At 61.4% G+C, this 14665-nt stretch overlaps 2 protein-coding genes across 2 annotated transcripts in view; one reads left to right on the top strand and one right to left on the bottom strand.

Annotated features, from left to right (window-relative positions):
* The first annotated feature begins 3698 nt into the window (after nucleotides 1-3698).
* Nucleotides 3699-6156, top strand: CD248 (CD248 molecule). Its single transcript, XM_074276259.1, has one exon. It carries the CDS (start codon nucleotides 3742-3744, stop codon nucleotides 6004-6006), a length of 2265 nt encoding a protein of 754 aa, XP_074132360.1. The 5' UTR covers nucleotides 3699-3741; the 3' UTR covers nucleotides 6007-6156.
* A 5415-nt stretch (nucleotides 6157-11571) lies between these two features.
* TMEM151A (transmembrane protein 151A) overlaps nucleotides 11572-14665 on the bottom strand; it is a 7252-nt gene continuing 4158 nt past the window's right edge. The window contains exon 2 of the mRNA XM_074276260.1: nucleotides 11572-14139. Coding sequence (XP_074132361.1) covers nucleotides 12823-14139 — 1317 coding nt within the window. The 3' untranslated portion in view covers nucleotides 11572-12822. The remainder of the gene's footprint in view (nucleotides 14140-14665) is intronic.

Here is a 14665-nt window from a genome sequence, read left to right as displayed (position 1 = left end):
TGTGTGACTGAGAGTTAACATGTCAGAGTGTGTGTGACTGAGTTAACATGTCAGAGCATGTGTGTGACTGAGAGTTAACATGTCAGAGCATGTGTGTGACTGAGAGTTAACATGTCAGAGTGTGTGTGACTGAGAGTTAACATGTCAGAGTGTGTGACTGAGAGTTAACATGTCAGAGCATGTGTGTGACTGAGAGTTAACATGTCAGAGTGTGTGTGACTGAGAGTTAACATGTCAGAGTGTGTGTGACTGAGAGTTAACATGTCAGAGCATGTGTGTGACTGAGAGTTAACATGTCAGAGTGTGTGTGACTGAGAGTTAACATGTCAGAGTGTGTGTGACTGAGAGTTAACATGTCAGAGTGTGTGTGACTGAGAGTTAACATGTCAGAGCATGTACAAGGGAGGTTAATGTGTCAGAACGTGTGTGACTGAGAGTTAACATGTCAGAGCGTGTGTGACTGAGTTAACATGTCAGAGCATGCGTGTGACTGAGAGTTAACATGTCAGAGCATGTGTGTGACTGAGAGTTAACATGTCAGAGTGTGTGACTGAGAGTTAACATGTCAGAGTGTGTGACTGAGAGTTAACATGTCAGAGCGTGTGTGACTGAGAGTTAACATGTCAGAATGTGTGTGACTGAGAGTTAACATGTCAGAGCGTGTGTGACTGAGAGTTAACATGTCAGAGTGTGTGACTGAGAGTTAACATGTCAGAGCATGTGTGACTGAGAGTTAACATGTCAGAGTGTGTGACTGAGAGTTAACATGTCAGAGCGTGTGTGACTGAGAGTTAACATGTCAGAGTGTGTGTGACTGAGAGTTAACATGTCAGAGTGTGTGTGACTGAGAGTTAACATGTCAGAGTGTGTGACTGAGAGTTAACATGTCAGAGCGTGTGTGACTGAGTTAACATGTCAGAGCATGTGTGACTGAGAGTTAACATGTCAGAGCGTGTGTGACTGAGAGTTAACATGTCAGAGTGTGTGACTGAGAGTTAACATGTCAGAGCATGTGTGACTGAGAGTTAACATGTCAGAGTGTGTGACTGAGAGTTAACATGTCAGAGCGTGTGTGACTGAGAGTTAACATGTCAGAGCATGCGTGTGACTGAGAGTTAACATGTCAGAGCATGTGTGTGACTGAGTTAACATGTCAGAGTGTGTGACTGAGAGTTAACATGTCAGAGCGTGTGTGACTGAGAGTTAACAGGTCAGAGTGTGTGACTGAGAGTTAACAGGTCAGAGTGTGTGACTGAGAGTTAACATGTCAGAGTGTGTGACTGAGAGTTAACATGTCAGAGCGTGTGTGACTGAGAGTTAACATATCAGAGCATGTGTGACTGAGAGTTAACATGTCAGAGCGTGTGTGACTGAGAATTAACATGTCAGAGCATGTGTGTGACTCAGAGTTAACATGTCAGAGCATGTACAAGGGAGGTTAATGTGTCAGAACATGTGTGTGACTGAGAGTTAACATGTCAGAGTGTGTGACTGAGAGTTAACATGTCAGAGTGTGTGTGACTGAGAGTTAACATGTCAGAGCATGTGTGACTGAGAGTTAACATGTCAGAGTGTGTGACTGAGAGTTAACATGTCAGAGCGTGTGTGACTGAGAGTTAACATGTCAGAGCATGTGTGACTGAGAGTTAACATGTCAGAGCGTGTGTGACTGAGAGTTAACATGTCAGAGCATGTGTGTGACTCAGAGTTAACATGTCAGAGATGTACAAGGGAGGTTAACGTGTCAGAGCATGTGTGTGACTGAGAGTTAACATGTCAGAGCGTGTGTGACTGAGAGTTAACATGTCAGAGTGTGTGTGACTGAGAGTTAACATGTCAGAGCATGTGTGACTGAGAGTTAACATGTCAGAGCATGTGTGACTGAGAGTTAACATGTCAGAGCGTGTGTGACTGAGAGTTAACATGTCAGAGCGTGTGTGACTGAGAGTTAACATGTCAGAGCGTGTGTGACTGAGAGTTAACATGTCAGAGTGTGTGTGACTGAGAGTTAACATGTCAGAGCATGTGTGACTGAGAGTTAACATGTCAGAGCATGTGTGACTGAGAGTTAACATGTCAGAGTGTGTGACTGAGAGTTAACATGTCAGAGCGTGTGTGACTGAGAGTTAACATGTCAGAGCATGTGTGTGACTCAGAGTTAACATGTCAGAGATGTACAAGGGAGGTTAACGTGTCAGAGCATGTGTGTGACTGAGAGTTAACATGTCAGAGCGTGTGTGACTGAGAGTTAGCATGTCAGAGCGTGTGTGACTGAGAGTTAACATGTCAGAGTGTGTGTGACTGAGAGTTAACATGTCAGAGCATGTGTGACTGAGAGTTAACATGTCAGAGCATGTGTGACTGAGAGTTAACATGTCAGAGCGTGTGTGACTGAGAGTTAACATGTCAGAGCATGTGTGACTGAGAGTTAACATGTCAGAGCATGTGTGACTGAGAGTTAACATGTCAGAGTGTGTGACTGAGAGTTAACATGTCAGAGCGTGTGTGACTGAGAGTTAACATGTCAGAGCATGTGTGACTGAGAGTTAACATGTCAGAGCGTGTGTGACTGAGAGTTAACATGTCAGAGCATGTGTGTGACTCAGAGTTAACATGTCAGAGATGTACAAGGGAGGTTAACGTGTCAGAGCATGTGTGTGACTGAGAGTTAACATGTCAGAGCGTGTGTGACTGAGAGTTAACATGTCAGAGTGTGTGTGACTGAGAGTTAACATGTCAGAGTGTGTGTGACTGAGAGTTAACATGTCAGAGCATGTGTGACTGAGAGTTAACATGTCAGAGCATGTGTGTGACTCAGAGTTAACATGTCAGAGATGTACAAGGGAGGTTAACGTGTCAGAGCATGTGTGACTGAGAGTTAACATGTCAGAGCATGTGTGACTGAGAGTTAACATGTCAGAGTGTGTGTGACTGAGAGTTAACATGTCAGAGTGTGTGTGACTGAGAGTTAACATGTCAGAGCATGTGTGACTGAGAGTTAACATGTCAGAGCATGTGTGACTGAGAGTTAACATGTCAGAGTGTGTGTTGCTGAGGGAATGTTTGGGCCTGTGGTAAACACAGGAGCTCATCTTGGGAGAGTCCTGCAATCGGCCCCTCCCAGGCCTGGGGGGATCATTCCTCCAACCTCAGCCAGTCCCATCCCCCTCCTTCCCAGATCCCCCCCTCCAGCCCACCATATTTCTCTCTGCTCTGATGGCCAGCCCCCTTCCTCCCCCTCTTTCTCCTCCTCCTCCCCTCTCTCCTTTCCTCCTCCCCTTTCTCCCCTTTCTCCCCATTCCTCCTCCTCCTCCTCCTCCTCCTCCCCTTCCTCCTCCCTTTCCTTCCCCCCTCCTCCTCCTTGCTTCTCCCCGCCTTACTGCCCCTCATTCCCAGGGCTCCCTGGCCCTCCCTGCTTCCTCTCCCCCCAGCCCTGCAGGCTCCCCTGCCTGTCCCCCATGCCCTGCGGCCCCCCTTCCCCCTCATACCTCCAGCCCCCGCTGCCCCCCATCACACCTCTGCTCTCTCCCCTTCTCCCCTCTCTCCCGCCCAGGCCGTTTCCTGCCCCGGGTCCCTGGGGGGAGCAGGGGGAGCTGGCAGCCTCCCCAGACTTCGCCTTACAAGGGCAGGGAACCGGGCCCCAAGTCCCGCCCTCCCCCCCCTGCCCGGAGGCCCCAGTCTCCTCCCCCTGTCAAGAGCGGCTGGAGGGGCCTGGCCCGGCCAGTCTGTCGGGGGACAGCGATGCTGAAGCTACTCCTGGCCTGGGCGGCCCTGGGGCCCACTCTGGGTCAGGGCCCCCCAGCCCCGGAGGAGGCTGCGGCCTCCTGCGGGCCCAGCAGCTGCTACGTGCTTTTCCCCCGGCGCAGGACCTTCCTGGAGGCCTGGAGGGCCTGCCGCGAGCTGGGGGGCAACCTCGCCACCCCCAAGACCCCGGAGGAGGCGCACCGGCTGGGCCTGCTGGCGGGCCAGAAGGCCGAGGGAGCCCCGGGCCGGCTGCTGTGGATCGGGCTGCAGCGGCAGCCTCGCCAGTGCCACCCCCAGCGCCCCCTGCGGGGCTTCACCTGGACCACGGGGGACCAGGACACGGCCTTCACCAACTGGGCCTCGCCGGCGGGCCCCGGGGCCTGCCCAGCCCTGCGCTGTGTGGCCATGGAGGCTGGGGGCGGGCAGCTGTGGCGCGAGGGCTCCTGCACGCTGCCCGTGGATGGCTACCTGTGCCAGTTCGGCTTCGAGGCCGCCTGCCCGGCCCTGGCCACCGAGGAGGGCCAGGAGGGCCCCACTTTCTACACCACGCCCTTCCAGCTGGTGACGGACGCCCTGGACTGGCTGCCCTTCGGCTCGGTGGCCGACGTGCCCTGCTCCGAGGGGGGCAGCGCCTCCCTGCTCTGCATGCAGAGGCCCGAGGGCGGCGTGGGCTGGTCCCGCAGGGGGCCCGTGTGCCCGGGCCCTGGGCCCGGCCTGGCCGGCTGTGCCCTGGACAACGGCGGCTGTGAGCACGAGTGCGTGGACGGGGAGGCCGGCGGGGTGTCCTGCCGCTGCGCCGACGGCTTCCAGCTGGACGTGGACGGGCGCGGTTGCGTGGACCCCTGCGCCGAGGCCCCCTGTGAGCAGCAGTGCGAGCCAGGCGGGCCCGGCGGCTACAGCTGCCACTGCCGCCTGGGCTTCCGGCCGGCGGACGAGGACCCCCACCGCTGCCTGGACACAGACGAGTGCCAGATCCCTGGCGTGTGCCAGCAGATGTGCGTCAACTATGTCGGGGGGTTCGAGTGCTACTGCAGCGAAGGGCATGAGCTGGAGCCGGACGGCATCAGCTGCAGCCCCCTGGGAGCGGGCCAGGGAGCCTTGGGAGGGGACACGCGAGAGGAGGACGAGGACGACGACGAAGGCTGGGACGGCTTCGACGGCGGCTGGACCGAGCCCGCCGGGCCCCCGTGGCTGGAGCCCACACGGCCGCTGCTTGCTTTTGAGCCGCCTCACAGACCCCTGCTTCCCCACGTCGGCCCTACTCGGCCCCCTCTCTACATCCCCCCCAGATCTCCCTACCTCCCCCCACTGCTTTCCATCACTCGGCCCCCCAGGCTGCCCCCCGCCCGCTGGCTCCCCGTGATCCCTGCAAGCCGCCCCCCTCCCCCCCCTCCCTCCCAGCTCCCCGCCTTCTCTGCCACCCACCCTCCCGTGTGGAAGGTCCCGGGCATCCCTGTTTCCCGGCCCCCTTTGCCTCCAACTCCCAGACCTCCCATGGGCTCTGGCACCCACCATCCCCTACCTCCTGCACACCGGCTCCCTGCCCCCTCTGCCACCAGGGCTCCCTGGTTGCCTGCCCCACAGTCCCCTGGCCTTCTTACCACTCCTCCCCCTTTGCCTCCTTCCCACGGGCACCCTGCTGCCCCCGGGGCCCCCCGCCTTGTGCCCTCTGCCCGGCAGCCCCCTCTGGTTTCCGCTACCAAGCCTCCTCTCCCCTCCACCTCTCAACTCCCCTCAAGCCTGGCCCCCCTCAGGCCCCTGCGACCGGCTCTCTCCTCCCCCGGCCTCCCCGTCACCCCGGCCTCTGTCCCTGCTCCCCTTCCCACGGACCAGACCCTGCGGCCCCCTGCTTCCCAGTCCCTCAGGCCCCAAGCTTCCTCACCCCCCTCCCTCTCCCCCTCTGGTCCCAAAGCTCCCAGCAGGCCCCCCTCCTCTCCTAGTGCTTCCCACACCCCCAGCGCCCTCCCAGACCCCGGCCCGGTTCTGGACGTCCTGGGGTCCTCCCTGCCTTCTCCCACGGCCCGGAGCCGGAGCCGCAGGGACGACCGCTGGCTGCTGGTGGCCCTCCTGGTCCCCACCTGCGTGTTTTTGGTGATTTTCTTGGCCGTGGGGATTGTGTACTGCACCCGCTGTGGGCCCCGGGCCCCCAACAAAAGCATCACAGACTGTTACCACTGGATCACAAACTCGGGGGCCAAGGGGGAGACTGAGCCCAAGGGGGGCAGCCTGTCAGGGGTCATGACCTGCAGAACCAGTGTGTGATTGGCGGGAAGGAGGAGGATGGGAACCCCTCCTTCCTCGGACCTTCAAGGAGCTAGCCCCTCTCCCGTGGACACGGGGGGGTGGGGGACCCTCCTAGACTGAAGCCCAGGAAACTGCACCCCGGGCCTGATGGGGGAGCCAGCTGCCCCCTTCAGACCCACACTCACTACTACTCCCCATGGGGTTGGGGGGACCCAGGTATGCCGCCCCCGATGCCCCTAGCTCGCCACCATGGACACTCACTGCCCTCGACAGACACACCTGGCCCAGCTCCCCTGCCAGGACCCGGACGTGGGCCACTGCACTCCCCAGGGGGCGCCGGGCCTGCCGGGCCACCCTGCCTTCTCTGCTCGCACCTCCCCAGGTCCCGGGCCCACCTCCAGGCCTCTCCACTAGGGGGAAATCCCCGGCCCCGGGCCAGTCAGTGCCGGGTGGGAGGAGGGGGGGCCTGGGCGGGAGCCCAGAATGTTCTCCAATAAATGGGGTGGTGACCCTCAGCTCTGCTTGTCATATGGCCACGGGCCGGGGCCCCCAGGAGCAGCCGCAGGAGGAGGAGGAGAGGCATCCCTGGAAAGAAGGGGGAGAAAGGGCCCGCTGGGGGGGGCACAGGAGAACAAGGAGGGAGAAGTAGGGTTCTCGTGGCCTTCCCCCCAAGCCGCAAAGAACATCAGGTCCCGGAAGCTCTGGAGGGACGGAGCGTGGGGGAGGCGAGCCCTCTTGAGGGGCCAGGGACTCCTGAAGTCCCCAGCTAGAATCCAGATGGTTAGTGCTCTTTTCTCACTCTGGCCACCGCGGGGGGGAGGGGGGACAGCGCCTGCAGATTTAGAGGAAGGATGGGCCCCCGGGGCCCGGGTCCTCCCTGCCAGGGCGCTCCCTGTTTCCATCTCCCGGGCTGGACAGGAAGGGGGCCTGGATGCTCCCAGCGCCCGTCCCCCGCAGACCCCGACTTCTCGGGCCCCGCTCTGGGGTGCACTGAGCCGGCCTGGGGCCGGGGACATGGCAGTGAAGGGCAGCCTTCGGAGGGGAGAGGATGGGAGAGACTCCCCTGGCTTGGCTCCCAGCGCTGATTTGGCTGCAGGTCCCACCAGGCGCCCTCCCAAAGCTCTCCTCTTGGACCTTCTTACTCCCCCTTGGCTGAGAGGAAGGAGTGGGTCTGGGGACATGGGCTTCAGGAGTTCTGAGTGGGCAGAGCCGGGTTCTGGATCACGGGGGCTCCGGTTTTAGAGGGAAGCAGAGACCCAGAGCAAGGGCAGCCGTGGGGCAAGCTGGGGACCAGGCTTGCAGGGCCGATTTGTTCCTGGGGGGCCCACGGGGCTGGTGGAGCGGGCCGGGCATCTGAATCCCCCACAGTCCCTGTAATTTCCCAATCCCAGCATTTAGGGTCTCTAATTACAAGCAGGGCTGAGCATCTCAGCCGCAGCCCCGCCTCCCCCTGGGGCCTCCATCCCCTTCCCTTGGGGGGGGGAGCCTGAGAAAGCAGGTCTGTAGCAGAGAGGAGAGAGGGGACCCGGAGCACCCCCCAGCCCCCAGCCCCCAGCCTGGGACTGGCTCGGCCTTCACAGGCCCAGCCAAAGGTTCCCAGAGAGGCCTCCCTGAGGGAGTCTGGGGGGAGGGGACAGGGCACAGCAGGGGAGTCTTAGCAGAGGCCAGGATGGGAGGGGGTGCTGAGGTCCCCAGCAGAGGGAGGGAGGGGCCTGGCCCCGAGTAGTCTCTGCTCTCACGTTCCCCTAACTGAAACCAGACGGGCTTCAGATCCCAGATCCTGCCTGAGTTTCTAACATGGGATTCCAGCCTGGAGCCTGATGGAGGAAGAGGGTGGGGAAGGAAGTGGGGAGAGAGGGGGAGAGAGAAGAAAGAGGAGGGAGAGAGAGACAGAGACAGAGAGATAGAGACAGAGACAGAGACAGACAGACAGACACAGAGACAGAGAGACAGAGACAGAGACAGAGACAGAGACAGAGACAGACAAAAAGACAGAGACAGAGAGAGACAGAGAAACAGAGAGAGACAGACACAAAGACAGAGACAGAGAGAGAGAATCAGAGACAGAGACAGAGAGACAGAATCAGAGACAGAGAAACAGAGAAACAGACAGAGAGACAGACACAAAGACAGAGACAGAGAGAGAATCAGAGACAGACAGAGAAACAGAGAGAGACAGACACAAAGATAGAGACAGAGAGAGAGACAGAGAAACAGAGAGAGACAGACACAAAGACAGAGACAGAGAGAGAGAATCAGAGACAGAGAAACAGAGAAACAGACAGAGAGAGACAGACACAAAGACAGAGACAGAGAGAGAGACAAGAGTCAGAGAGAGACAGACAGAGACAGAGACAGACAGACACAGAGAAAGAGACAAACAGACAGAGGGAGGAGGAGGAGGAGGAGGAGCCCGTTCTCTTCCCGGTCCTGGGACGAGCTCCGGAGGCCGGGACCTGAAGCCTGGCCCGGGGCTGAGCGTCCAGAGCACAGAGATGGAGGGGAGGGGTCGGTGGAGACGGAGAGACTGGTCAGAGGTCACGGGCTGAAGGGGGCGTGTCGGCCTAGGATAACGGACCGAGGAGAGGACTGCCAGAGGGGCGCAGAGAGCTGGGGAAGGGCTGGGCCGGGGATGACAGCCGGAGGGAGGCGCGCCAGAGGCAGTGGCAGGTGCAGAGCCCGGGCCCAAGCGGGGACGGGCGCAGTGACCGTGGTGGGGGAGGGGGCAGGGCCCAGGGCTTTGCCCAGGTCCGAGGGCCGGAGCCCGGACCGAGTGTGCGCTCGCGGGGCGCGGCGGGGACCTTCCCCAGAAGCTCCGAGGGCACCAAGGAGTTAACTCGGCCTCGCCGGGGCTGTTGGGGAGGGGGCCGCCGAGGGCTCCTCGTCACCCGCTAATGAGCACCAGATGCGGAGTGGGTGCAGTCCCCGCCCCCAGCCCGTGGGTCCCGCCCACCAGGGCTCGCCCCGCCCACAAACCCTGATATTCTCCAATCGGAACCCGCAGGCTCCACCCCCGAGAGCCGAGCCTCCCCAGCCGCAGGCCCCGCCCCCCGAGTCTGGGATGTTGGGGCGCTCTGCGGCCTCGGGCCGGGGGTCTCCGCCTGGGACGTCACCTAGTCCAGTCAGCAGGATCCCCGCAGGGCACCCCTCTTTGGAGACCTCCTGTTATGGGGCAGTTCATTCCCCACGGGGCCAGATCCCGGGGAAGCTTTTGCTCTAGGGGGGCCAGCCTGAGAACCTTTCTCTTTTCCCGGGGACCCCCTCCCCTATCCCGCTCAACTCCCGGGGCGCAAAGTCCAAACGGGGGGAAACGAAAATTCTATTCAATCCAGCAAACGTTTGTTGGGCGCCTGTTGGGGGCGGGGCTCCGGGTAGCCTCCGAGAGCGAGACTTTGTCGCCACCTCGTGGTCCTGCGGCAGAAGCCCAGGTTGTCCGCTTTCCCCAGCTCCCAGCCCCGGGAGGCCCGCTGCCGCGGCCGCAGTCGCCCTGACCCAGGCCCTAAATGCCTCATGAAAGGGGCCCCGAAGGTCAATCCGAGCTGAAGCCAAGGCCTGTCGATTTCAGCTCCGTAGCATCTCAGCCTGGGCAGGCGCGATAACTCTTGGGGGCAGGTCGGCCTGCCTCACCCCCCCCCCCCTCCGCCTCCATCCAGCCGCTAAAGGGAGGCTGTAAAGCCCAGCTCTCTCCCTGCTTACTAAAGGCCAATGACTCCTAAGCAAGTCCTCCTTCCAGGGTCTCTGGCCTCCCAACCGAGGAGGCCCTCCTCTCCTGATTCTGGGCTTTCTCTGGCAGCCCCTCCCTGGGAAGCTCTCCCTCCCCCCTCCCCCCTCTCCCCTCTCCCCATCTCAGCTAAGACCCCCCTCTACCAGCAGCCTCCCAATCCCCCTTATCCGGTGCCCTCCTTCCCTTAATTCCCATTCCTCTGGTCTTTAGCTTCTGTGTACTCGATATTTGTTTCTCTGGGGCCTCCCCATTAAATTGTCTCAGGGCCCAGCACGTAGTAGGTGCTTAATAAATGTTGACTGACCGTTCCAGGCCAAGCAAGAGACCAAGTTGGGACTCCGGCCCAGAGGCCCTGCTGTTTGCTTGGGTCTTGTATTTCCCATCCCTAGCAAACTGTCGGCACATAGTAGGTACTCAATAAACACTTGCTGATAAGTATGGGGGGAACAGTGACTTTAACTCAGCTGTGTGTGTGTGTGTGTTGTGAGTGTGCACGCACAGCAGTTAGCAGTGGCCTGTGGGACTTGGGCTTCCCCATGGACGTTTGTTGACGCAAGTACCAGGGCCTCGGGGATGGCCGAGAAGCCTCATGGTTACCAGACCTGGAAGGAAGCGGAGATCCCAGGCTGTGTCCTAGAGGAAGCAACTGAGAGCCAAAGTGCCCCAGGCCACAGCGGCAGGATCCACACCCAGGTCTGAGCCGGGTATTCGGCTTTTGCTCCAGCCTCTCTTCCAGCCCCTCACTGGAAGGACCCTCAGCCATCTCATTAATGGGGAAATTAGAGCCACAAGTTGCTCAAGGTCATCCCAGGGCAGCTTCTCTGTCATTACGGGGAAGCCCCGAGGCCCCCGAGTCCCCGCCGCCTCCCACATGAACACATGGGTGGTCCAGGCCTCCTCTGCCTTCCCTGGCCCAGGCCTGTCCTTTGGATGGATGGGCCGGGCGCACAGGGGCCTGGGTGTAACTTAATCAAGAGATGGAGGCAGCTTCCCCATCTGTTCCTAAGTGGGCATGAAATGGGGAGAAGGCCGGTCCCCTGGCAAGGCTTGTTCCAGGGCCCTTTCCAGCCAGAGCAGGGAGAGCCCGGGGACAGCCCGCCCTCTCCCCGGACAGGACAGCTCGGGTTCCAGTAGCCATCCTTGTGCTCTGGCCTGCAGCTTCTCATCCTCCACTGATTGAGGAAACCCTGTGGCCTCCTGAAGATGCGGGATGACGGGCCCTCTGCTGGTGACGCAGGTAGGAAGCGGTGGCTCCTCAGCCGCCCACAGAGTCCTTGCCTCCTCCGCCACTATCGGCTCTGGGTCCGTCTCCGTGGCCCCGGCCCAGCGTCTCCTCCTCCCGAGCCCTGGGCCCAGGACGCCGGCCTTCAATGTTCTCACACACGCCCGGGGGCCCCCAAACTTTGTGTCCTCCCGTCTCAGCTCATCTGGCCTGCCTTGATGCGTCCACTCTGGCCTACTGTGCTCCCTGTTCAGGGATCACCCCCTCTCTGACATCCCCTATTTCTAGGCCCCCCCCCAGCTCTGACATTCTATGTCCCCAAGTGTAAAGTTCTGTATGCTTTGGGGGGTGGGGGGCAGAGAGCTCTGCTGTGACCACAAACAGTCTCCCAGTCGCTGTTCCTTGAGGGGCCAGCACGTCCCTTCCCTTTCCTTTCCGTCCTTGGAGAGGCCCCCACGAAGCCCCCACAGAGCCCGAGAGAGTAAGAAGGGAGCTGTCCTCCCTGCCAGAGGCCCCGCCCGGGCACGCCAGGGCCTGCATCATGCCTCCAGCTCGGGCCTCAGTTTCCCCCTTGCTGCGAGCCCCCCGGGGCCTTCTCTCTCAAGCCCCACACTCAGAAAGCAGGAGGGGCAGCTCAGCTGTTTCATACTTTTATTTCTTCCTGGTCGCCCGGGGGCCTCCTGCCGGCAGAGCCCACGTCTCCCCAGAGGGGTTAGAGCCGGAGGGTCCTCAGGGGGGCACCTTGGCCAGGGACAGGAATCACAGAAGGAGACGTCAGGGGGCACCTGGATGAAGCCGCCCCCGGGAGTGGGAGTCGTGACATTAAGGAAAAGAGGGGGCTTTCAGAGCCTCGGGGGGCCCACATGCTGCCCCAGTTCCCCCTACCCCAGCTGGCTCCCTTGGGGGGAGGACAGTAGAGAGAGGAAGCCTCCTGAGGGAGGAGGGGAAGAGAGGAGGGTGTCTCATGGGAGGGAACGAGAGGGGAGGAGGGAGGAGACAAGCAAAGCCCACTTTGGAGGTGCTCATAATGAGGGAGCTGGAGGAGTCTGAGAAGGGTCCCCCAGGAAGAGCAAGTGTTTGGATGGGACACGGGGGTGCAGAATGAACTGGAGAGAGGAGGGAGGGGGGGCCACCTCCTGCCACTTTCCCCCACTGCCCCCTTTAGCACGGCACCGGGCGGCTGCCTGTAGGCCCTTCCCCTAGCCCGGGCTGGGTCAGCCAGGCTGGAGGTCCTGGGAGCGGCCATGCTCCGGCAGACATGAGCTCGGCAGAAGCCTCAGGCCCTGGGCCTGGGTCTCGTCACTCATTCTGAGCCCCAGGGAGGGCGGGACCAAGCCCCCCAGCCCCCTGCTCCCCTTTGTGCTTCTCCATGAGGGCAAAGGGGGTCCACCCCAAAGGATCGAGGAAGCAGAAGCTGTGGATGAACAGAGCTCCCGGAGCAGGAGATGCCCCTTCCCCTTGGTCTGAATGCTTCGCAGTGTCTTGGAGCCCCGGCCCCAGAGGGGAGATTTTCCCCAAGGGAAATGGGCCCTTGGCCCCAAGTAAACATCTCCCTAGCAACCCCCAACCCGCTCCAAGACGATCTCGGTCCCTGCTGTAGTCCTGCTCCCCAGGACCTGGGCCCCAGACGGGCCCTTAGCTCTTGGGGAAAACATCCAAGGAGCCGGGATTGAGGGAAACTCCATCTCTCTTCCACCTTCTGTTGGCTCCAAGCCTCCCCATCACCATGTCCAAGCATGGCTTCCACGTGCCCTGCCCCCCACCCCCCCCCCGCCAGGAGCGTTTGCCATTTGGGTCTCTGCAAAAACCGATCACTCACTGGGGCCCCGGGTGTGTGGATCCCCCGCCGGGCCCCGGCGCCACGACACCCGACTTCTGCTCAGGGTGCTCACATGGCACCCTGCCCATCCCCCCGGCAACCCCCGTCTCCATGGACGATAAGGACAGGGAAGTAGAGAGCATCCTGGTAGCAGGGGGGGCTCTCCAAGGGCTCGGTGTCTTCCCCCCGGCGAGCCAGCGGCCCTCCGCTCAGACTTCGGAAGACCCCCGTCGTGGCCCGACTCCCGCCACCCAGGGAGAGCCGGCTTCGGCTGAAGGGTAGGCGGGGCCCGCTGGCACGGGAGGGGGGCAGCGAGTTGCTGCTGACGGAGCGGCGGCAGCGCTGGCAGCCCCTGAGGTAGGCCGTGGACCCAGGGCCCATCAGCATGGCCTCCGAGTAGCTGGGCACCAGTTGCCGGTTGGAGCAAATGTGCCACTCGAGTTCCGTGAAGTCCACGGTGGCTACTCGGGACAGCGAGGGGCCTCCGGGGGCGTGGCCAGGGGGCGGTGAGCTGGCCCCGAACAGCTTCTCCACCTGGTAATGCACATGGGCCGTGCCGTAGGCAGCCACCACACGCAGCGGCCACGAGAGTGTGGCCACAGACACCAGCCAGAAGACCCAGGCCCGGGCGTACCATGGGGGGCTGCGGGGGTCTGCAAACACCATCAGCGACTCACGGAAGTCCACGTCCTTCAGGTGCATCCCCTCCCGGGCCTCCAGGTAGTCGTCCAGGCCCTCGTTGGCGCCAAAGAAGCGGGCCCTCTGCGTGAGGTACGCAGCCTCCGCCTCGGCGCTCCCGAAGCTGAAGCACTTGGTGAAGCGCAGGCGCGTGGCGGGGTGCTCGGCCAGCCCCACCAGCTCCTTGGAGACGTCGCGCACGCCGTGCGCCGAGTAGTCGAACTCGCCCCGCGCCGTCCGGCTATCGGCCCGCTCGTGGTAGACCTGGGTCGTGGTGTAGGCGTCGCCATTGCGATAGCGCGTTATCTGCCGGGTCCGCCGCACATAGTGGTAGCTGGTGGCCTTCCACCAGACGCAGGGCGGGGCCTGCTGCAGCCGGCGGATCAGGGCCAGCACCGTGACCACGTCCGTGCGCGGCGCCCGCGAGGCCCTCATGTGGCAGTGCCAGCACTCAGCCAGGTAGAGGAGGTAGAGAAGGGAGACGAAGGCCAGCGGGATGTACAGGTAGCCATCTGAGCAGGGGCTGGCCTGGTAGGTGGCCGGGGTCCCATGCGAGAGGCCGGCGCCGATGGCCAGCCGGGGGACGGTGGCCAGCCAGCACCAGGCTACCACGGCCCCACATGAGTGGATGAGGAGGGTCAACAGGAGGCACTTCCAGTGGGACTCCCGGCAAAGGGAACCTCCCAGAGACTGCTTCAGGGGTCGCTGCTGCGGGCGGTGGGATGGGGGAGGGAGAGGCAGTGGGAGAGAGGGGGGAGAGAGAGAGAGGAGCGGCTGTCAGGCAGGCACAGAAACCAAGGGGGATAGGGGGTTTGGGGGGGGCCCTGGGACTGGCAGGATTCAAGAAGGGAAGGAGAGGTGGGAGTGGAAGGACAGATCAGGAAAGGAGGGAGAGTCTGGGGGCGGGAGGAGGGCAGCCATTTCCCATCTGTGCAGCGGGAGGGGTGCTCCCAGACAGGCTTGGCTTGTGGTCACAATACTCGTCCTCTGCCCCTTCTGGGAGCCCCTGTATGCCCCCTGCCTGGCTGAACTCCTGGGGAGCCTCCCCCTCTCACCCCAGGGCTCCTTCCCCAACAGCCCCAGCACAGACCCCGGCACTGAGGGAGAGAGGGAGGAGGGGAGGAGGGAGGCTGGGGAGTGAAGGGGAAGGGGGAAGAAAAGAGGCAGAAGGAGGCCCGGAAAGGGGCTGAGGAGGAGAATGTGAGGAGGACCCTAACTGCAGAGGGGGAGCAGC

The sequence above is a fragment of the Sminthopsis crassicaudata genome, chromosome 6, assembly GCF_048593235.1.
Source record: "Sminthopsis crassicaudata isolate SCR6 chromosome 6, ASM4859323v1, whole genome shotgun sequence".
NCBI classification, from domain to species: Eukaryota; Metazoa; Chordata; class Mammalia; order Dasyuromorphia; family Dasyuridae; genus Sminthopsis; species Sminthopsis crassicaudata.
Note: the sequence above shows the minus strand (reverse complement) of the source record. Positions and strands in the feature narration are given on the sequence as shown.

What these genes read in the sequence shown, in the direction of transcription:
- CD248 (XM_074276259.1), top strand. Translation starts at nt 3,742, where the DNA reads ATGCTGAAGCTACTCCTGGCCTGGGCGGCCCTGGGGCCCACTCTGGGT.